Raw genomic sequence first — 24,508 nt, 5'->3', positions numbered from 1 at the left:
TAATAGTTAAATTTTTATTATTTCATTATTTCCCTTCTACGTGACTCTACCGAAATAACCAAGAATATGAATCCCTGCAGTCACCAAAGCTTTAAATCTAAATCTGATTAACGTGATAGAACAAAAAAACACATGGACTTGGCGTAACGACGTCATGACGTTGGCTCGCGCGATGGCGTCACGCCGCAAACAACGCGATGGCGTCACGCCACAAACAACGCGGTGACGTCACGCCGCAAACAACGCAATGACGTCACGCCGCAAACAACGTGGTGACGTCACCGCACATATAAAAAGCCCGGGCGGTTGGGGCGAGCAACTCAGACGCGGCGTACGATGCGGCTGAGCAGGCGGCGGTTCTGTTATGCGGCGGGCGGCGTCTACTGCGTCTTCTCGCTCTACGCTGCCTACGTGGTGTTCTACGGCGCCAGGCAGTCCGCCTCCACGCTGCGGCCACATGCGAGCCCTGGAGGTGAGTGTAGATTACATTTTTTGGGTATTTTACATCATAGTACTATATGAAGGTGTCGCTCGTTTTGTATTTTCTAGCTCGGATACGCGCGTGCGGCCGAGTGTCTGGCGGCTCGACCAATGGGATTCGCGATCGCGGAGGGCACGTTGACCCGCTGGGCCAATGAGCGTGCGGCAGAGCGCCACGGCTGCTAATGCTCGCTATGATATTGTAAGCCCCGGCGTGTTGCGTTTTTACTGTGTTACGTTAAGTTGACGCGATTTAGTTTTTAATTTTACGTAAACGCGTGTGAATTACGAGATGGCTCAAAGTAGCAACGCACGGTTAATTGCAACGCGGACAAAGTTATACGTTTAACGGCTTGTCACGTGTGTAACGGCTGCCACGCTGGACGATGTGCTTATTAACGAGGGTCATTGCCCGAAACGTCGCTTGTTAATGTTTTTTACTTTTTTTTAAATCCACGGCGTTATTGAACGTATTGGGGTTTTGGTTTTATTTTGTGTTGTTTGTCCCGTTGCAAAAAAAAACGGAGCAGCAGCATTACCAAATAATGTGTTTTAATTACGTACAGTATGCGTACTGTACAGTGTGGTGTGTTATTAATGCGTCTTATTGCCATTGTCAGCCTTACGCAGAGATTACCGCGTACACGACAGCTTTAAAAAAATTAACCCGTAAAAACAAAGTTTTTCACTATAAATCCTTTATATGCGTGGCGACTAGAGTTCTCTCGTCCTCTGGCTTGAGATGGCTGCCACCTATGGGTCAGATGATTGCCTGCCACCATTAAGCAATTGGTAATTAAATATAAAAACAAATTCCTAAAAAGTGTAAAGTTATGGAAAAAAATTTTCACGAAAAAAAATTGTCACGCACAACGAGTCTGTGTGCAAAATGTCAGCTCGATTGGATCACGGGAAGTGGGTTAAAAAACGACCGAAAGATTTGCACGGTCGTAAGCACGCAAGCAAGCAAGTGAACTTAATATAAAGGATTTAAAAACTATGCAACTGTGTCCGCGTATGACGGCGTGCTTTTTAAAGCAACGTAACGGTCTCCACCGCTTATGATTTTAATAGCCAACACGCACAAAGTGAGCACACATCGGGGCCCTCCTGTTGCCAAGAGGGCCAGCAAACAACAACAACAACAGCAGCTGTTGGTGGTGGTGGTGGTGGCATCCTCGTGGAACACAACACGACCGCACAACAACGCCAAAGAATGCCTCTTCCCCACAGCCCCCCCACACACAACACCAGAGCAAAAACTCAACAAGTCTACGAAAGCGTAGACTTTGAGTTGTGCGCCTTTTGGTGTCATCTGGTCCAACACCATGTGAGACTAGGCTCTAAGAAAAGCTGTCTCGTGTGTGGACCAATCAATTTCAAGGACAGTGCATACATTAACATAGTTGTGTTTTTTTGTCTGCATTCCGACCGCAGGTATTGTGGTCAATGCAAACATGACTCCTTGTAAAAAAAGGTGTCAGTTTTGTTGCCAGATAAAAGGGTAAAAAAACAATTTTCAAGTCTATGAAACGTGTATGTTGAATACGTGTTGAGCTTCTTTCGCGCCGTACGTAGCCGACTGTGCTTATCAGAGGTGCCGGGGCGCGGAGGGTAAGGACAACAAACTAAACATAAGCCGTTCTAAATTAATTATTTTCTATCTAAGATTTAAAAGCAGCTGTCAACCACGCTTTGTACCAATACAGCCCTACACAGTATAGACACACACGCACACGATTTATATATAACCGGTGATAATACATTGCGGAAAAAGGTTTTTATTACGAGTCGGGCATTCAATGTAAATGTTGGTACACACGAATTAATTAAGAGTTAAGACTATCAACACGGGGCATTCAATGTAAATGTTGGTACACACGAATTCATTAAGGCTATCAACACGGCCATACAGAGACTGTTTGTTAACTAATATGTAAGTTAAACAAAATTCGGCTTTAGATATTGCACACGGATTTCAAAGGCACATTGCTGCTACCATGAGGTCAAAGTCTGTATTGTATAATGTTGGTGCTGATAGGACATTCTACGTTGGAATCGTGTTCATAATAATGGGAGCTGTACAAAAGTTAGACACCGTTTGTGCCTGCAGAGAGGTTGGTTGGCAGGCTGCAAACACTTCTAAACTTTATGGTAATCTGACATGTAATATGTTTGTACGTGTTGATGTGTTAAAATACATTTGCACGTGCATATCGGATAAGAAACAAAAATCTAAACTTTACTCACGATGCCTATGTTTTGTAACTCGGCAATAACATGTATTTCAATCACTCTTCAGATATATCTTGTTGTACCGTTTGCTTGGCTAATTAAGTTGTAGTAACTGTATCGAGACCTTTTGAGAAATTGGTCAAATATAGGCAAATCTAAGTGTTGCCTTTTCTCATGAACAGTCCCCATGTGTTTGTGCAGCATTTGAAAAGGTTGCTTTTCAAATGTCCCTTGTTTCCTGCAGTCCAGAAGGTTTACTGCACAGAAGATGGTTGTGAGCAAGAGACAGGGGTCTGTGTGTACACATCACTGTGGGCTGAGATTCTCTAGATTTACCTAAGCCCCCTTGTGTGGCCTGGCAATGGAGTGCCACGTCCTCCACCAGCTAAAACACACGTGATTTTACTTACTTACAAAGGACATTTCGTTCGGCTGTGTTTCATAGACGAGGAGCTTGTGAAGTTTTATCAGCATTCATACACACACACGCACGCGTTTGCATTTGCAGGTAAATTTCCAGAAGCCCATTTTGAGACTGAATTTTCAACATATTTATTTTCGTAATGAGTAACAAGGGCTAAGTTGCCCACGCATGGTGAACGTGTCCAAAGAACTTGGACATAGTTTGCACGGCACATGCGTTTTTAACCTTGAAAAACTTGTTTACAATATAAAGGCTGACTTTATCGACATTGTTTTGTAATGAAGGTTTAGACAATTTGACTGATGAACACGTGTGGGCTGTAATGAATGCATGCACAAGAGGTGGGCTGGTGTTTGTCTAAGCAAAAGTTCGTACAGTGTCTGCTTTGTAGCACGCCTACTCCCTCTTCACATTTTAAGGACATTTGCTCTGCGGTGACAGCTGTAAGTAATGTGTTTCTGAGATTGTTTACATTTTACCAGTGAGGCATCTGCTATTTTTGAGGTGGCTGTGGTGGATGTATGTTGAAGCATCGGCGTATTATGCTATGTCGGTTCGCAACATGTGTGTTGTGTCATGGATTAAGTTTACTAAAAGATGGTGTGATCTTACGAATCTTCTTGCCTCTCATCTCTGCTGCTTTTTTAAACGTTCATAAAGGTTGACCTGTGCTACACCGATTCACGAATGTGAATGGTCTTCTGTGTGGAAAGCCGCAAGTCTTTTGATGAACAGGGATAAGAAAGCAGGTTTCCCCACATTTCAGCCTCCACCACAAAATTATCCCATGGGTACTTTTTGGCTCCTGATTGAAGATGAAATAAAATCTTTCTCCCTTAGGCTCCAACCGTGTGCTACGATCTGGACACCTACCTCATAATGTGTTAACGACCTGCCAGCTTTTAAAAGTTATGCATTGCCCAAAAATATTTCTTGTGATTTAATTCACAGTATATTGCAGTGAGCTTTTATATTTCCCATCAAATTAGGAAAATTCATGCTTTGTCTCCAATTTAAAATGGGATTAAAGATTTTTCGGGGTCACATATCACAGTATTGGGACAGTCAGTCAATACTTACAGGATACTTTAACTTGAGAAAGGTGTTTCCAACATTGTATAATATACATTAAACATTTTAACACACGCTTTCGCGACCAATATCCATAATAGAGGTTTTTTTGGGGGTTAGATTGTGTAAATATATAAATGTGTCGTTAACACCCGCTACCACCCGACACGGCCAACTAGTAAAGGGTTGTCACGTAAACAGAACATGTCAAGATCAAAGGGCTCGCATAATGCACATGCATAATGTACGTTGACTCATAAATTCCCCCGCCTCTAAGGAACGAAACGGTTAGACTTCTCCACAAATCTGGCTGTCGCCTGATGAAGCTAGTTTTAATTACTGGCGAAACGTCGTGCTCGGATTGTAAATGTTGTGGCTTTGCTGTCCAACACACCGGTGTGCTGTTCTAGTGACAAATTGGCACGTTCTGTTTACATGACAACCCTTACTAGTTGGCTGTGGCGGGTTTTAACGACACGTCTTTTTACGCGATCTAACCCAAAAAAAAACCTCTTATACATTAAACATGCTTTTCTCAAGTAACACACCGATGACCTCGTCTGCTTTTTCAGTGCAATGGTAGATATGCAGGCATCTGTTGTATAAACATGTCAAACGTTCTGTACTGCGGAATTCCACAAGTGTAGAATTTCGACATAAATCCGATACCATCAAGACTGAGCTGAGATCCATCATCGGAAATTGCACAAAATACCTGCCTGTTTCCCACAGGAATGTTGGCACGGATTGCCCCTGAAGATAGATGCAAGATATCTATTCTTTATAACAGGCAGCCCATGTCTCTGTGACCCAGGTGTTCACTTTGAGTTGTTGCAATGCTGAAATGTTCCCTTCATGATGGGCACAAATCATTCTGCTGCCTATCAACCCATACTTAAGCATGATGCACTGCGAGTCCTTTTTCAAAATTAGTTTTCACCGGCTGCAATTTGCCAGGTAACTAATAAATATGTCACAAGTTGTCATTCTTGGAACGTGGTGGAAAGAACCTTGGCATTTTGAATGACAAAGTGTAGCGCAGAATTTGCAGGGTTTTTTGAAATAGTGATAAAAGCTCAACAGCCTAATTTTGCTGAAGCACAATTTTCATGTACAACTCGTGTTGTAGAATAAGTTTCTTGGTGGAGCAGTGGCGCAGCGTTTAGCACATTCTAGTATGAACCCGGTGACCTGGTTTCGATTCCTGGCTATAGCTAACTTTGGTGGCAAGTGATATCTTCACCCAGTCCTGGGCCTGCCCCTTCACCAACCTGTATAGACCAGCATGGGGAAGTATCGAAAATCAACATCCATGACCAACACCGGGTGGGGAGGCCTTCATCCGTCAGTGGATTTGTTTTTCTTTATCATGGATTGGCAGCAGATGAAACGGTGCAAAGGCTGTCTTTCATTAACTCGTATTAATGTGAAAATGCCAGTTGCAGCAATCTGATACCTTGCTTTCTTTGCATTTGGCGTGCTGTTCAACAGACCGGCATATAGCGGGCAGAGCTGGACAAGTGGATGCCGTGGTTGGAAAAGGAGTGGACGAGGTGGAGGAGGAAGATGACGGGACGGAGTGGAATCCTTGGGGCCAGGAGTTTGAGAAAGAACCTCCGTACAAACCGAGGCCTCGCCCTGGCCCAGAGGATGACTCCACGTGGATTGTAAAGGTGCCCGGGGCTGCACCAGGGGCACCGCAAGCCACCATCATCCTGCCCCCAGGCCTGCGCAGGGTGCACATCTGGGGAAAAGCTGCCATTGGTATGTAGTTAAGCTTATTGAAAGCTCTTAAGGTGAACTTAAACAAGTCCACTTTCTTGCACTTTCAATTGTACTCTTCAAACGATGGGAAGGCCCAATACCCGATTCCCTGCCTTTTGCCTGTATGGCTGGGACCAACGAGTCACTGACCAAATGGGGATCTAGTCAAGGAAATGCTTAAGCTATGGATATAAAAATTACCCCCCCAAAAATCGCCATGTTGTGTTTTTTGTGCGTTTGGCAAATAATTTACCTATATAAAGGTATTTAGAAAATCAAAGCACCTATGAGTGTGCAACAGACAACCTATATATCGAGGTTAGTTCAACAGTTTCATGTTGCAGACCCTGCCTTTATTTTCCCAGTGTTGCAGCTCACAATAAATAGAGCGACACAGACCAAAAGAATATGGTCGTGACATTGTTACAAAAGTTGGACATTCGCACCTGTGTGCTCGTTTGGTCCCTGATGTGACTGGGGCCTGTGTGCTGTGATCATCAGAGAAGGACCGACTCCCAGCCTCGGATCTTGCACCCGACGCTGGATGGTCAGGCCTTCTTGAGTCAGAATCTTTATCCTGGAGAAATCTGATGAGCGATGAAGCTCTTTCATATTCCTTAGACCTGGAATGCCTTGCCAGCTGCGGTCTGGTGTGCTCAGTCACCTGCGTTTTCAGGAGAGAATACAAAACTCACTACTTCCTCATTGCTTTCTCTGAAGTTCATTTTATCATTCCATATTTTTCCCGATTGTATTTTTTGCATTTGTTTGTACAATATTTTGATACCCTTTTGAGTGGGGCTGATATTACATTTCAAATAAAACCTTTAAACATTTTAAACCTTTAAAGTTGGACAGCTGTATATTGTGAGGACAGTTTGCCCCTTTGGACCCTGTTCACAGTGGTCGTTGAAAGTGGTGCTTTAAATTGATGCACATGATTGGAGGATTAATGCTGAATGGCCAAAGCACTTGAATGGGATCATAACAGGGAAAGCCATTTGTCATTGGCTTGGGCTGTGAAGTGGCGTGATGTTAGCTACCTTGCCTGGTATACAGGAGGCCGTGGGTTCGATCCCGAGACCCTGACACCTGTATATTCGGAGTTTGCATTTTCTCCCTCTGTGGTCGAGTGGATTTTTCTCTGGGTCCTCCGTTTTTTCCTTCCATGTTTATGAACATGTGTTTAGAGGTTTTGGCTGCTCTACATTTCCATGTCAAGAGCCAAACAAACTATTTTTGTCTCTCGCCATCTGTGTGAGAGAATTGCTCCCAGAAGCAGATATCACAAAACTACTCCTGACATCCCTTGAAGTTACCTCCGATCCCTACAATTGGGGGCAGCATTTTTACACTCGCAGGTCGCGTGTGGTTGTGTAAGATGGGGGTACTTCCACCTTTTTTTATGTCTAGACAACAAGGGTGTGCCAAATACCCTCTAGTGCAGTGGTTCTTTACCTTTACTGCAGCCTTGCACCCCTTGGCTTCTCAGGAATTCTCGCACCCCCAGGGGGTGCGTGCACCCCAGGTTAAGAACGACTGCTCTAGTGGAAAGCCTTTGAACAGCAGTGGTATGAGCAAGCAATTGTAGGGCTGCATGCACCTTTGCTTTTTACTGAACGGTTTGCCACTTAAAGTAGTACTCATTTTGGTTCCATCCCCTAAATTATGACAGCTTTCTGCTCTGACAATTTTTACCTCCGATTTTTTTGGAATGTGCTTTGTAAAGAAATTATAGTGGGTTTCTTGTGCAGTTACTAAAGGGCTGCCGGCTAATGTGCATTCACAGTAAAAATTATACACTTTCTCGTAAGTGTCACTTATTCGTGTGTAACGCTTTAGCTCAAATAGCTAAGAGTGAGCTTTAATAATCCGAAGCCAATCGGAAGTCTGTACTAACTGCATTAGCTTGTGGAAATAATGGCTTCATGGTATCCAAATTAAGTATAAGATAATTAAATTAACTTCCATATATCGTATGTATGGATGTTGAACTTCTTTCATACCGTGCGTAGCCAATCATGCTAATCGGAGGTGCAGGGGAAGGACAACAAACCACATAATATGAATTCCGCTAATAAATTAGTTCAGCAGTTGCAATAAATATATTTCCAGCCCTTTGTCATTCCACTCTGGAAGAAGGCCTCTCCACTATGTGTCGCTAACAGGGGTAGTTTGACCCTGCCTAACCATGCTGCGCCGTGTGGCTTGGTGAAGGGCGACACTTAGGACTGGTTAAGATAACTCCTCACTGATGTTAGTCATGGTCAGGAATCAAACTCACATTGCCGGGTTCACTGTGCATCGTGTTGACCACTGTGCCACCTCTTCCACCCAAAAAATGTACATAGTAATATTAATGTTTCTGCAAGTAGTCTTGATACCTCCCTAAAAAGAATTGTAGTTGCCATTATTTTTCTTTTTATACTATATTATTTGTTTCGATTTAAATCTTTCGTGACTGCACGAATATATTATTTGTATTTCTTTTTACCAGGTAAGGCCCCACTACTCGCTCTTTTTCGGAAGTGACCTGGCCACAAAATGATAGCTCGACAAAGTGGCCTGTCACGTGGGAATTTACAGCAGCCAAATACGCAACGCATGTTTCTAAATGTGGAGGAAAAAACTGGAGAACCCTGAGAATAATCTACGTGACCACAGGGACAACATTCAAACTCCAAATATACAAGCATCAGGGTTGGGATCGATCTCACGACCTCCTGCATACCAGGACGAACGAGTTAACATCTTTACTCTTTGGTTCTTTCGGTAAAGTCACGTAGTTAAAATTAAGATTGCGTTAACATCTTGTTACCATTGCCTGATGTCTTATCTAAGAACAAAACATGGGCAGGCATCCGTCAAGAGTTGGCCCATTGGCTTGTCTGGCATCTCATATCCACAGCCAGTTGGAACTTTGCGGACTGGATGCTGGCACATAGCTGGCAATGCAGCAGACAGCCTGGTTTCCCATAGCAGCCTGACATAGCCGAACCGATTAGAAATCCCCGGCCTCTGGACTATCTTCTCAACCTATCCCACACACTCATCCCTTAACCCGTTGTGGAGTTACTTTATGGCGTCAAAATAAATGCATGCGCCTTGTTTTCGGAGAAAGGTTGACAAAGATAATAGTTTAAAGAAGTCTGACATTCACCAGTGAAAACATGAACACCTTTCACTTTAGCATATCTTGACCCGTCTCCCCCCTGGCCACAGTGTAAGGGAAGGGAATGATTCCGGTTAATGACACAAGTGACCAGGGATCGAGGTCCACAGAGCATCATGGCTCATTTAGTGTCGGGTTATTCATTCATTAATCACGCTTAGTCAGCGAAGGACCATTGCGCCAAACGTGTGACCTCTAGCGAAAGCTTTCGCATAAACTGCTCTTGCTGCCATACCAGGGGGGGTTAATGGTTTGCTAATTAATGCACCTGCACATTTTAAAAACAACGTATTAAGTTAAAAGAATACTGATTAAAATAACAATGTTATACCATTGCCATGACCTCTTTATCTATTCTGCCTCTTAAAGAATGATGTTTACTCAAAATGGGGAAAGAAAAGTCTATCGGGATGTTGTATTATTTTTCATAATGACCTTTTGGAGATTTTGCCGAGTTCCATAGAAGGGTCCAGCCTGATTTAGCTTTATTCAAGCTGCATTACTTAATTGTGTTTCATTGTAATGTGAGGATTAACAGTGGAAGTGCCCTCCCCAACAATAACCTCTGAGTTCCCATCAAGTTAATTCATGCCCTTAATTTTTCAATGTTACTTTTATATAGTGAAAACATGTCAATCATTTGCAAATAACTTTAACCACAGAATTAGCCTTGGCTGAGTATCTGTTTGTTTCCACTTCATTAATCCAATAGATTTTAAAATCTGACCTAATAAAACGCAATTGCTAATCTGGGATATAATACAGATTATGTTTTTGTATGTATGTAGGGGGAACTTTGTTCAGTTGCAATGGTTCACTCACAAAGGGATGCCTGTTGGGCAGGATGATTTAGCAAGGGATTGGTTTGGCCCTAATCTTTTGTTGTTGCAAAGTTGACTTTTTAAATCAATGGGTATACTTGCCGGCCTTATAGTTAACCCATTCCTGGCACCGTAAGAGCTATCGCATCTGAAGGTCCTTGAGATAAAAAAACACTTTGGGGTTTTCTGCTTGTTGATTTCATTACAGGTCTCGTAACATTTTTATAACCTGTGCCTTACATTTTTTGCAATATGTCAATCAATAGTATCCTCTTGTAAATCCTCTGCTGAATGAGTGCCTCCTTACGCTTTGCGGCTTGTAGGGGTTACATGACCATACCGTGCCTTGCTAGTTAAGGTGGGGAGCAGAGGTGCTAAAAACATGACGATGGATTTTTCTGCACCGCCTCTTGTCCACTACATAGCCCTTGCAGCCTATAACAACTGTTATGCATGGCGGTCACCCCTTAAAGCACCCTCCATAGCACCGACATCTGATGAGACCGGATACATTCCTGGTGCTTTGGTTACATGCGCAGATTTTTGTTTTAGCCGTGTTTAAATGTAAACAAGCTTCAAAAATGTTACTCTCAATTGACTTGGTAGAACGCGATACAATAATTTTTACGTGAACACATTTTTGGACTCATTCGAACACTGTAGTGGCATTCTGCTGCGGTGTAAGTTTAGACGTCGTGTGCTTTTTTTGAACATTTACTGTCAATGGGCCGGGGTTGGTGAAGGCTTTCGGTTCAAAGTGCGGATTAGGTTTCTAGGTTTTTCGGCAAGGATTTAATGGCGGATGGAGTGGGGTAAACTAATCCGCTTTGACCTGCGGTGTGTGTGCTGGGGCAAGAATGCCCTTGCCCACCACAAATGAAAAGGGAATAAAGATGACGTGGGAGTCGCAAGGCTAATGAGGTGCAATGCCTATTAGCATTGCCCGCTGATGAGGCCTATTTACTTGTTTTGTGTTTTATTACGTGGGTTTTTTGTGTGTGGACGTGGTTTATGTTTTTGTTATAAATGTAGAATTGTGTATTTTAAAGAAAAGGGGGATTGGTTGTGTCGTGGTTAGTGAAATTCCCAGTGGCGGTTAACATCGGTGTTAAAAGATATCTGAATCAGTTCTGGACCATTGACCAGCCTGGTGAAGTATGGTCAATAGACCCTCACGACCTATGTGTCGCGGGAAGGCCTTCATACAGCATTGGATTGATATGGCAGTGAAATAAATATAAAAAAAAAAATAATTTCTCTGCAACCATAACAATGAAATGTGTTATTCTCAGGCACCATGGTGTGCATAAGAATGTATTTGTACCGTGTTGTACTGATGGTCTGTGTGTGTTCTTTTTAGGGATGTACTTGTGGGAGCATGTGTTTGGAGGAGAGCTGGTGACCATGGATTCTTCTGGGCAGTGGCAAGAGGGAGCCATGACCATTAAGGACATGTATTTCAGGTATGGGCTAAAGGGGTGGGTAGTGGTTAGCACTATTGCACAGCACTATTAAACGCAGTGATTCCCGGACACGGCTAACACCAGTGACGTGTGATGGTGCGCCACGGTGGTGAGATGTAAACTTCCTCGCCTGGTATGTAGGAGGTCGTGGGTTTGATCCCCACCCTGACACCGGTATAATTGGAGTTTGCATGTCTCTCCCCGTGATCCTCCCGGGTTATCACTCCACATTTAGAAATGTGCGTTTCGGGTATTATTAGAATGTTGTAAATGTCCACGTGATTAGCCACTTCGTTGAGCGATCATTTGTGGCCAGGCCGCTTCTCAAAAATAGCTATACAGCTCAGTGGGCCTTATCTGGTAAAAAAAAAATGTTTTATCGTTTATAACTCCACCCAGTCCTACGTCCCACTTCACCAACTTCTAATGACCAGGTTGGAGAAGGATGATCTAACAACTCACTTTATACCAACATGGTATGACGAGGCCTTTGTCCATTCCGAGGGGTTGGCAAAAGCTAACCACCGAGGAATGTCATGCATCAGAGCTTACACAATTCTTAACTACTGTAATCCTTTGCAACTTTGCTAATGTGTGTTGTGTACTTCTTCTTTTGACTGGTCCATGTGTAAAGCTGCGGCACAATGTGAATCCAAAGGTAATGGAGTCACATCAGTCCTCAAACGAAATCCATCTGAAAGTATTTTAAATTCGTCTTGTATAAAACACACTTTAATGTATGTATGTGTTAGTTTTTTTTGTTAATGTACATCGAAAATATGGGTCTAAAACAATGAATTTGTTAAACCGTTGGAGGATGTCTGACCGTATTATGCACTATGAAACAACACCACGTGAGGGTGCTAGAGGAAAAGGAAACAAACCCCGAAGCGCGGGTTAAAGCGTCCTGATTTTAGCACCAGGCCTCAGTACATCTCCCGGCGTCATTGTGTACTTAATTCATATTTGTTGTGTAAAATAGATGAGATGAATGGAACTATCTGGCTCTACTAGAGCATTGAATAAAAAAAAATTGTTACAAAAGTGGTTGTCAAATCTCCGAAGCTCGGGTTTAGCTTGGATAGTTCTTGGATGGGCCAGCACACGCACGCCAAGTTATTTGCAGGCTACGTTGTGAGCAGCAGAGGATAGTGCAGACAAATTATTGTCATACTGTGCTTCTACGCTCCCACGTCTTTGCTCCCTACCCTCAACCCGCACTGGCCAACACAGTAAAGTATGGTTTAATAACCCCAATCACTTGTACGCATGGGGGAGGGAAGCCTACTGCTGTGTATTGACGAAGGACAGATGTGTACTATTTATATTATCATGTATATAGATCTGAGTAAATGGAACCTGAACAGCCTATGTAATGGGGTTTGGTTGCTTGTTTAAGTCAATTTTAAATGCTAATTCAAAGGCATTTAATGTACAACACAAATACAAACCATACATTCATGTCAGACTGTATCTCTCTTGGGGCTGACCAGCAGCAACCCCAGTAAGAATATAAATCTGGTTTTTGCGTGTAACTTTGTCCGCTGTCACATTGTAAAATTAAATCGCAAGGTCCACAATAATACAAATATCAAAATGACTGTACCCTATTAGAATACTTTTAGTTACAAAAAAAAGCTCTACCGCTCCGTCAAATGGCGTTTGGGCGTGCGAGTCCAGATCCCTTCACCCGGCCGGCCCCCTGCAGCGATAATAGACGACCCAGTGGCCATTAAATTGAACATTGTCTCGTTAAATGTAAATGGCCTTAAACGCCCCATCAAAAGACGTGGGGCTCTTAACCTTTTAAAAAAAAACGGACATCGCCCTTTTCCAAGAAACACATCTTGCACAACTTTAGACTGATAAACAAAATTAAGCTTTTTGTGTAATGTGGATATTTTAGTTCTACTTCTCTGGCCTGTCTGCGTTTGATATAAAGAAGGACCATTACCTAAAATATCTGTTTTATGCTTTTTATTGTAGGACAGTTACTGTTGGATGGTTTTTGTTTGCGTTAAGCTGATAACTGAACTAGTCTAATTCTTTTGCCAATCAGAAACTGTTGTGTATTTGTGCTGTTTGTGGATCTGTCCATAACACAGAGAATGCGCTATAATATTCGTGAAGATGATCCAGTATGAACAAGCCTGTTATGTAAAGTTGTGTAGCTATTTGAGAATTGCTCATTGAAACCTGGACAAATTGATGAAAGCACTTCCAAAAACGTGCAGACACAACACGGGCAAAAATTAGTTTGTACAAACATGCAAAAACATTTTTTGCCCTGATAGCTATAACAACATGGCCCAAAGGAAAACTTTCAGATTTAAAGATTGCTGTTTGTGTATGAATGATTTATTGTCACTGAACATTTTTTGTGTGTTTCTGTCACTCACTTGGCATTAAAATGTTAATCGTCATTTAACTAGTTCCTGTGTTTTGGTAAAGTGCCTTTCTCAGACCTGATAAATAATCATGGGTATTGGCACTCGCCAAACACGTGCGTCATGAATATATGTAAAAAATGAAAATAGCATTGTTCAGGTCAATGTGACATCCCAACGTATGCGTGTGCAAATGTAAAGTTATATTTGCACACGCATATGCTACACTGTCGAGAGAGGAAACTCGCATCAGACAAAAAGGTGATATAGACATGGACTGGATACACCAGGCCGTCATAGAAAGAACTGCTTTGAAGTGGTCAACTGGGATTTGAAGGACCGGAGTGGACGTGGAGATGATGGACCAGGACAGAGCTGTGTGGAGAAAGAGGGCCAGGAAGGCAGTCCACACATGAGTGGGAAATATGATCCTTATGGTGGTACCCCAGGGTACCAAATAATACAAAATGGCCGAGGCAATTAAATATTTTATTTCTAGGACACTTTTTTTTCCATATATGTACTTAACGCCGCGACTGGGGTAATCATTCCGAAATCGGTGCTACTCCGATGTCGAAACGCAGCGAGGACGATTGCGCTGAAACCCGGAACGTTCGTACGCACAATAGTGGTGCATCGTGTACAGCTTGTCAAGATGAGTCGATTGCCGCATCGCCGACCATCAACAGACTAAAAATGACTGCATCGTGGACATTTTGCGAGAGCCGGGGTACCATGGTATGCCGGGGTAGCACCATAAGGTTCATAGGTCAGGAAGCAGAAGATGCTCCGCTTTGCTATATGTAACGTTTAAAAACATGTTCACAAACCACATTTTTATGAATTTACACGAATATAATGTATTGGAAACGTGCATACTGACGAAGAGAAGGTGAAACCGGCTGCAACACTCTTAAGTATCGCCGAAAGAATTGCGGGTGAGCACAAATGCAAAGCAGAGACATCGTATTGACAATATGTGAATGGTGAGTGCACATGGGGCGCATTGCAACAATAAATGATGGCTGGTAGACAGAGTGGTGACAGAGTGGCATCCAGGAGAGCATATGCCTGAATATGATGACCAGATGGGGGGAGGCCTTTCTCCGACCAGTACATTGACATTTAATTTTAATTTGTAGATAATTTTTTTGTTTTGTCAAAGGCTTTGTCTGCATGAGTGAAAGAGTGACGATATTTAACGATTCGGCGAAAAATGCATTCATAATGATGTGACAATCGGGTGCTTTTATATCTGTCTTAATCATTTCATCTAAAATTTGGTAAATGTTATTTTTGATATCTATATTTGAAGCTTTCGTGACTGCAGTAATCCATATTCTTTGGTTCTTTCGGTAAAGTCACGTAGGTATAAAATAAATCTTGCCCCTCCCCCCTTATCGAAACGTCGTGATTTATTTTATTTTTGATACTCTGGAATGTTCCAGTATTTTGAAAAACAATTTTGGATGACCATTTCCTCTACAGTTTGCTTTGGTGGAGCAGTTTAATATTGTTAAATATACCTAAGTGTTGTGGTTAAACAAAGAAGACAAAACAAACAGATTTGAATCCTGTCCATCCCTGCTAGCATATAAGTGTCTTAAAGCATTCTATAATGCTACAGTAATCAGATGTTGTTTCAGTGATGGGGCTTGCTTTGAAATTTAATGTTAATGCAAAATCTACGACATGATTTTATACCTAATAGCTTTTACTTCCATTTTTGGTGAATATATAGTTTACTGTTATTTTAATTCGATTATTATTTAATTTTATGGATCATTTTTTACAAACTTTGAAATAAGGCATTCACATATATTTCATTTAAATTCTTGCCAGTTTAAAATCTTTCCAGCCTCATCCCCGTAGCTGAGATTGTTTTAAACAGTTACCAACATTGCTTTGGACATTCCCGAGTCATTTAGGTCATGACACATCCACACAGGCTGAAGCACAGATGAAAGGATATCCAGAAGGGAAATGAGGATGTGATTACTCATCACTGGTCTGGTAATGGGAAACGTGTTTTGCATTCAAAGTAATTGTTGAGATTGTTGTTCTTATCATGGGACCTTTTTTGCCAGCATCAAAGTATGAAGGATATGAATAGGTTCTTCCCTTTCTTGAAATAAAACTGGTGTTTAGATATTCAAACACCAAATGGATACCTTTTGATCATATAGCTGTTCGACCAGAGCTATTCGTGCTCTCATACGTGCATCCTCTTTGTACCGCTTGCCTTTTGGCGTTCGCTGATCTGACACTGGTGAGACTAGGCCACAAAGAAGGCTGTCTCTGGTGTAGGCAAATCGGTTTCAAAGACAATGCATATATTTCGATTTAAAGCTTTCGTGACTGCAGGGATTCATCTTCTTGGTTCTTTCGGTAAAGTCACGTAGAAGGGAAGTAATAAAATAATAATAAAATAATAAAAATTAAACATGATAAAATAATTCTCACGACGTTTCGGCCACAACGCAAGCAGGCCATCCTCAGGTGAAGACCAGGCCGAAACGTCGTGATAATTATTTTATTATGTTTTATTTTTATTATTTTATTATTTCCCTTCTTCGTGACTTTACCGAAAGAACCAAGAAAATGCATATATTATCAGCATGTTTGTTTGTATGCATGTTCTCCACAAGTACGTGTGGTTAATGCAGACTTGATTCCTTATAGTGTGCATCAATGTCCACTTATGAAGTCTTTAATATGAGAGTGCTTAATGATGATTATCCGCTGGTTTTCTTGCAAGAGGAGATGACACATTAGTGTGTGGGTTTTTTTTTACATTGTTTGTTATAAAAGATGGTTCTCTGTGGAACCTTGTAAAGGAAACGACAATCACATGTCCCCATTATTTTGTAGATGCACACCTAAAGACTGTTCCGTGCTGCCTTCCGGGAGTCGGGAACTTCGTTCATGAGAAAAATTGTTAATCACGAGTAGGAGCGCTCGTGTGACATTGCAGCGATGCTACGATGTATTCATCTTATTTAGAAATATGATGCTCCTCGTGATGTCACCAGAGTACCTCTGACTGAGGCTCTTTATTGTCGATAATGAAGGTTCAACAACCTATAATGAAGGTTGTTGGACAGGCTGGGACAATCAACATAGGTACATATCTACAATATAGTAGCTGTTTCTTGGGTTGTGCCTTCCTTTAAATTAGATATTTTAAATGTGTTAGTTGTGGGTGAGCATACACCTTTGCAGATATAATGCACCTAACTGGGCTGTAGTTTTGCCTGTAAACAAAATATGGGTGTTTATTTACACGTAACCCATCACGTGAAGGGTGGGACAGTGGTTATTGCACTGCGTTACGAACCTGACGTTCTTGAATTAGATTTCTGGCCACAGCTATAATCGGTGGCAAGCGGCATCTGAACTAGACTGGGGTGTTCTCCTTTCACCAACGCGCACTAACCAGCACGGTGAAGCAGAGGTGTGGACTCGAGTCATGTGACTTGGACTCGAGTCAGACTCGAGTCATGAATTTGATGACTTCAGACTCGACTTGGACTTGCATAACAATGACTTTGTCCCACCTCTGAGGTGTGGACTCGAGTCATGTGACTTGGACTCGAGTCAGACTCGAGTCATGAATTTGATGACTTCAGACTCGACTTGGACTTGCATAACAATGACTTTGTCCCACCTCTGCGGTGAAGTATAGCCACACAGTCCCCAATGATTACGCAGCAGTCGGATTTACACGAGCACTGTATCGCCAGTAAACGTGCAACGTTGGTCCAACGTTGTTGGCATGTGGTTGAACCGTTGGGCCAACTTTCCCGCGTTTTACCGAATTCCCACATTTGAATATGGAGGAATGTGTTTGTCACTGTGCCTAGGTTCCGTACAGGCCCCATGTTGGTGCCTGAGCAGGTGCCACTGGAGGGTGCGGAAGCGGTGATGCTCGTTCTAAATGGCCGCGAGGAGAACAAGGTGAACACCCACCTCCCAACACATCTCACTCTCATCCGCGGCAGCCAAGATGATTAGAGGAGCGCATGCTGACTTGCGCATTGGTACTGCATATGGCAGAATAAAACTAAACTTATTTTACCAGGTAAGGCCCACTGAGTTATGTATCTTTTTTTCAGAAGCAGCCTGGCTATCACACATTGATAGCTCAACGAAATGGCTTATCGTGTGGAAATTTATAGCAGCCAAATACTCGAAAGGCATGTTTCTAAATATCCAGGGAAAAATGAAGGACCCAGAGAAAAATCCATGTGAACACGGGGAGAACATGCAACCTCCAAATATACAAGCGTGAGGGTTGGTATTGAACTCACAACCTCCTGTATACAAGGCGAGGTAGTTAACATCTCGCCACCATGGCACCCAATGTTTTCATGGTTGTGCTATCTTAGCTCTGTTTCTGGCTGGTTACCGCATGTTGTTTGGCACGATGGTCCTCACGTTTCTCTGCGCTTCTGTTCTGAGAGAAGCTCCCAACAGCACGTGGTGGAGCGAAACTGCGGTTGCCGTACTCAAGAATGCATGGTACAATTCGAGAATACGTTGGAAAGCTAGACTTGTGCCTTGTTTCCATGACCACTGACACAAGCTCGACTGGAGAGCACAGCAGCCAGACCTGGCCAAAATCGATCCAAATCACTTACGAAGTTGGCCAGTTTGTGCCTCCCTTTTGTAACTGTTGCACCCCCACTTAATAATTTCAACAGGTAATGCGCCGTAGTATTTGCTCACCCAAGAGAACGACCCCACAGGGATGATGGCCTGAGTCACAACCCCACAACCAAGATTCGAACTTGCAATTGCGAAGCCACTTCGTCCATCGCTGAGCAACCTGGCCGGATTCTTTGCTATTCCAATGCAAACCAAGCCACTACACTGCACATGCCTAGCGATTGGTATTGGTATTCACGGAAATCCTTATCTTGGGGTGGGGGGGCTCTGAGGACTGTAGTTGAGAAACACCACTCGGGAGTCGCTTCACTTTTCAGAGTCACCATGGTGGCGAGATGTTAACTACCTCGCCTAGTACACCGGAGGGCATGGGTTCGGTCCCGACCCTGACGCCTGTATATTTGGAGTTTGCATGCTTCTCCCGTGGACGCGTAGATTTTTCTCTGGGTTTCTCTGGTGTTTCCCTCCATATTGAGAATCAACCTGCGTTTAGGATATTTTCATGATAAGCCACTTCGTTTGAACTATCAATTGTGGCCAAGTCGCTTATGAATAAGTAATATAAAAAACTTTTTTAAAAACACGCTTTAATGAAATGTACCGTACTAGTAATGGAAGAACTCCACGACTCCAAGAAGTGGCCCCGAAGCTTGCCATAACGTAAGGGACCGTGGTCAATTACAGCCAACTTCAGTTTACCGTGGACAATTAGACCCAAGCCGAAACATAACATATAAAATATAATGTTTTAAAATATATGTTTTCTATTTTTTATGATAGAATATAGTATCGTCATCAGTATGACATAAGTATACCAAGTTTGCAGTCGATACCACATTGAGAAGTGGGTTAAAATTGAGTTACAAGATTTGAGGATACAACCACGATAGCAACGACAACAACAACAGACAGTGAGTTAAATAAAAGGGTAAAAAGAGTTTGTAGGTTTTTTTTATATATATAACGTCACATCGCCGCCAACGCTGTTTTTCTGTGGCCGTCTTCAAGGTGGCGTTCGCCAGGCCCTGGCTGAAGTGGGCACAGCAGCTGGTGGAGCAGGGCAGGATCCGCGGCGCTGGCCTCGTGCTGCTGGGGAACGAGCGTTGCGACAACGATTGGCTGGTGCCGCTACTGCGCGGCGCTGGCGGCTTCCTGGAGCCCACGTTCCTCGTGTACGACAGCCCCTTGGTGGACGGCTCCTCTGTGCTGCAGTGGCCACTTGGTGTTGCGACGTGAGTCCAGCTGGGCCCCATGAACTCGGTACCCCCTTCCCCCACTCCTCCATACCGTGTTACATCACTGGTGTCGGTCCACTGCAGGATGATGGCTTGCACCCCCTCTGATGCCGTGGGAGTTGCTTGGCAACGCTTTGCCACGCTAGGTCAGCCCTCTTATTCTTGAAAAAATAAGAATAGGCTTTACCCTTTCTGGCAAGAAAACAGGTGTCCAGGTATTCAAACCCCAAATGGATAACAATGTTAAGGTATTAGGTCTGCATTAACCACACATACTTGTGGCAAAACATGCAAACAAGCATGCTCTGATAATATATGCATTGTCTTTTAAACTGATTAGCCTAAACTAGACCTCTTTATTACCAGAAAAGGTAAAGCCTATTATTATATTTTTTCATTGTCTTTATACTGGCAAAAAGGTCTCAACGGGACTTGTTATTCATCTTCGTATGGTTGATGTTGATGTAGAGCGACAACTATAATCTTACTTTGAGGTGGGTGAGCCAGATAATTCCATCTGGAGTAGCTGAGCATATTTCTGTAATGCCTCCTTCGTATTTGTGAATCCGGCATTGCCAAGTGCGGATTCAATGTCAGTGGAGTATAGATCTGAGAGCATAGTACAGTACAACTATAGATGTTGCTGCACTGCGCTGCTCTGCTGCCCACAACATAGGGTTATGGCAATAGACTAGAAGTGGATTATTGTGCTCGAGATACATGCAGAATAATTGCCCATTCATGTGTTTGTAGTTCTAATAGTCAGTGGTTTTTTGTACAAATGGGTGTGGGGTGTGTTACTCATCTCTGTTTTGCAGCCCCAAGTCTATGATCAAAACCACACATTACTATGGCAGGGGAGAGTCTTGCCATGGCTTAATTATTGTTGACGTCCTACAGTGGTACTAATTCGGTTGACACTGGAGTCAACTCCTCGTGAAATTTTTTGTTACGCGAGATAAGTTCTCTCTGATCACTATGCCATGCGGCCCAGACATTTTCTGTTTGTTAACCTCCACAAGGGTAAAATACATTGGGTCAAATGATGACTCAGAATTGTGACAATTAATCTAAGCGTGGAAATGCTGAACCAAGTGTGACTTACAAGCATTGCATTTCAACCAAGTGTATTTACTCCCTCTACTTTCCTTCTGAATGGCCAGATAATTACCGTGTCATGTGCACGGTCTCTTGGAATAAAAATCAGTTTGTGCATGACATTTTTATTATCCAGTATATTAATATTTTTATTTAATCATAAAGCCTCTGTGACGCTTCAATCTGAAGCACGCAATTCAACGCATGCCTCGTGAGGGTTAGGAATCGATATTGATCCACGAATCGACGTACTGTTTTGTTACACCACCACTCATTCCGAAACACCCCCCGCCAAGATGCCACTTCGGGGAATTCCGCGCAAGTTTCAGTTGACCGTTGTGTTTGTAGAACAATCAAACTTCCGCATGAATTCTGGAAGGTTGCTCCGTCAATGCGTGTCTGGGACACAGCGCTGTGCTTGGTGCATGCCGAGTGTGCGTTTTGCGGTTTGTGGCACGCCATGACATTTTTCTACCAGCTTTTAATTATAACTTAACATCTCACTTCCACTTTATTATGTTTCTCCTTGCACCCAGCTGTTAATTATAGGCTGGGTGCAATGTGGAATGACAATAATTATTTTCCAGCGATGGAATCAAACGAATTATTCATTTTTTTAATGTTATTTTGCTTTTTGCCATTTTTATTTTCTATTTAATTCGCTATTCTCAGTTTATAAACCAATGAAACTACATTTCCATATTAAAGTTGTAAGGAAATGTGTATACAGAATCTTAATTCCTCGAAGTGATCCGAGCCTGAAGCTGATTTTCTGCCATGGCAATGCTCATCTTATCGCCCAATAGGCAGGCATTTATGACTTTAAATTGCCAGTCTAACATAACATCGTCTATTATCTGCAGTGGTGCCTGGTCAAACTATTAGTGTTTGTTAAACACAGTCCTTTCGCTAATTCAGCCTTGTTTCATGGAAATGTTATTTTAAATTCTTTAATGGCAAACATTGGTAGATTATGACATTCACTCTGGGACACGTGCAAGTTGGTAGCTCTAAATGGCTGTCTTTGTTTAACTGCGACACCAAAAATTTCCTTCCTTAACGCTGCTGCCGATGGTTAACATTTCGGAGGTTATTTTTGAGGAACTGTGCAATATACTGTACATTATTAGCGGATGTAAACATCTATCGCTGAGAGGAGGAACTGTTTGACCAAAATGCTTTTTTATCATTCGAGATGAGCTTATTTTCAACATTACAACCCTCCATATGTGCTTGTATGTCACGTTTTGTGTTCAGCATTTTAGCAGATAACGGCCAAGACGCATGCATTATTACATTTTAAAAATGTTATCTTGCAGTGCCTTGTAACGCACGCAAGGTGGTAAGCTGCATTATTGCGTGTTATTCACCATTATATATGTTGCTATCACTACACAAAAATATATTTCTCATGGGTTAAAATGAGAGGCTTACCACATGTAAAAATACATTCGAATAATAATGAAGTCCACCCAGTTCATCTGTAAAACAGAAATGCTTGGACCCCTACGTTATTCTTCTCAGCCATGCTTAAATATGATGAATAATGTACTAATACTGGAAGACTACTTCCAGGTCAATCCAGGTTGGGTCAAACTCGTGCATTAGAGCTGATAATAGGATGATTATCTCAACCTCTGGGTTATTACTCTGACCCATGCAAATGCATAGATAGTAGAGAGAACGGATGCGCAAATAATAGGAAGGTCTGCCAATCGATCTGGAGCCAATAGGGGCATGGATGAAGGAATTTTCACGATCGTAGTTTTTCAACGCCCAACCATCATAATAATAACAAATCGCATTTATATGCCACCTTTAATTGAAGAACTACTCAAAGGTGCATCACAACAAACATTATTGTCGCATATAATCCTACCACACTCGAGTATTAATCATACTGCATACAAAATATATTTTAAAAATTACATGTAACAATTTACCCCTTCCTTTTATCATAAGCCTTACAAGAAGCCAATGTCACACTCAACATTAAAAAATGCAGAACTCATCAATTTACCATACAAATGAACTTCTACTAAGCATGGACGTTTTTTTTATTCCATACAATACAACCATGCTTAATGGTTTCGCAGAGAAGGGCATGACTGACGTTGTAATCAAAGATGGTTCCAGTAATGTTTGTGATAATTTAATATAAAAAAAAGTTATTTCGCCATCAGCCACACGGGATTGTGGCACGACCAGGAAGGAGAGATGGGTTCCTCCTGATCGTTATGCCTTAGATGAGTACGAGTTTCTTGAGATGAGCAGATGCAAGGCCGTAAATTGCCTTAAAATGTCAGTATTGTATCAAGTTTTCTAAATTAATGCATTCAGTCGCTTGAATTTTTCGAAAAACTGCAGTGTAACAAGCAAGCCTCAAAAGTGCTCGCTGGTGATATTGTATTTATACTGTACTGTTTAAAAATAATGATCATCTGGTGTCCAAAATTTCGGTCTTGGTTTAAGGAATGCGTGCGTGCTTTTGCCATGTAGCAGTAATGGTTGTCTTTCATTCGTTTGGGGTGATCTAATATTTCTAGATTTGAAGCTTTCGTGACTGCAAGGATTCATACTCTTAGTTCTTTCGGTGAAGTCACGTAGGTAAAAAAAATCAATTAAAATTAATAAAAAATAAAACAATAATTTATTTTTATTCTTTTATTTCTATTAATTTTTATTTCATTTTTTTACCTACGTGACTTTACCGAAAGAACTAAGAGCATGTGATCTAATATGTTGAAGGGATTTATTTTGCTTCATTGAGGTGATTTTTACACGCGCATTTTTTTGGATTGAGGAGGAAATGCCCCTTCCACATTGCAATATCCCCTGAGGTATGAAAACGGTGGTCGGAACACATAAATGCCGAGATATTGATGTACAGTGTGCATGTACGTATCTTGTTTCCTGAGATACGACGATTCATTTTCCAGTGATACAGGAATTGTCTAATATTCGAGGCCATGATTCAAAGCAAGAATATTTTTGCAACCAGATTTTAATATTTTACAAGTCACAAATAATTTTCTCTTCTCACACAATTCGAGGTAAGTTCTGTGATTGAAATAAACATTTATACCCCATGGGCTGAGGCATCATTACGAGCCAATTGTTTAGCAATGTGCAAGGTGCTGAGCCCAATGTAAACATCCTGCTTGCTGGCCTGAGTGTCAGATAGTGAGGAGAAATTGCACTTTAATTGCTGCATGTGAACCACAGCTAGACAGTCAACAAGGTTGACATTTCCCAAGATTGAAATGGTGCCTTGAAGAACTGTACTATAGCAATCTTGAGTCATGATGCCGAGTTGTGCATTGCAATTCTGAATCTATCTTGCACCTGAGTTATACGTACAGATGCTGCGTCTAATTCCATGTACTGAAAACCAAACCTCAATGCCATACCTAAAATTACAATTGAATAATTATATTGAATTATCATTTTATTGTAGAGCCAAGTGACTAATTACTTCCTAATGAATGGAAGATGTAAATTTTGACATTATGTTGAAATGTAAATTCCTGGTGGTACGCATTGCACTGTAATGAGCCATAGATTTGAGCTACTGAATTCATGAATGCACCAACACGTTCGCGATGCGGTCGGAGATACAACCACCATAAACAGTAAATTACATTTTACATTGCTTTGAGACCATGAGCCTAGTGGATGATTGTGCGCATC

At 42.0% G+C, this 24,508-nt stretch overlaps 1 protein-coding gene across 1 annotated transcript in view; it reads left to right on the top strand.

The window, feature by feature from the left end:
- Nucleotides 1-325: 325 nt before the first annotated feature.
- Nucleotides 326-24,508, top strand: part of RXYLT1 (ribitol xylosyltransferase 1) — a 36,254-nt gene continuing 12,071 nt past the window's right edge. The window contains exons 1-5 of the mRNA XM_061551880.1: nucleotides 326-472; nucleotides 5,702-5,974; nucleotides 11,328-11,430; nucleotides 17,681-17,774; nucleotides 19,494-19,717. Coding sequence (XP_061407864.1) covers nucleotides 337-472; nucleotides 5,702-5,974; nucleotides 11,328-11,430; nucleotides 17,681-17,774; nucleotides 19,494-19,717 — 830 coding nt within the window. The 5' untranslated portion in view covers nucleotides 326-336. The remainder of the gene's footprint in view (nucleotides 473-5,701; nucleotides 5,975-11,327; nucleotides 11,431-17,680; nucleotides 17,775-19,493; nucleotides 19,718-24,508) is intronic.

The sequence above is a fragment of the Lethenteron reissneri genome, chromosome 15, assembly GCF_015708825.2.
Source record: "Lethenteron reissneri isolate LAM-NWPU_2019-01 chromosome 15, ASM1570882v1, whole genome shotgun sequence".
NCBI classification, from domain to species: Eukaryota; Metazoa; Chordata; class Hyperoartia; order Petromyzontiformes; family Petromyzontidae; genus Lethenteron; species Lethenteron reissneri.
The sequence above is the reverse complement of the archived record's forward strand: the minus strand, read 5'-3'. Positions and strand labels throughout refer to the sequence as shown.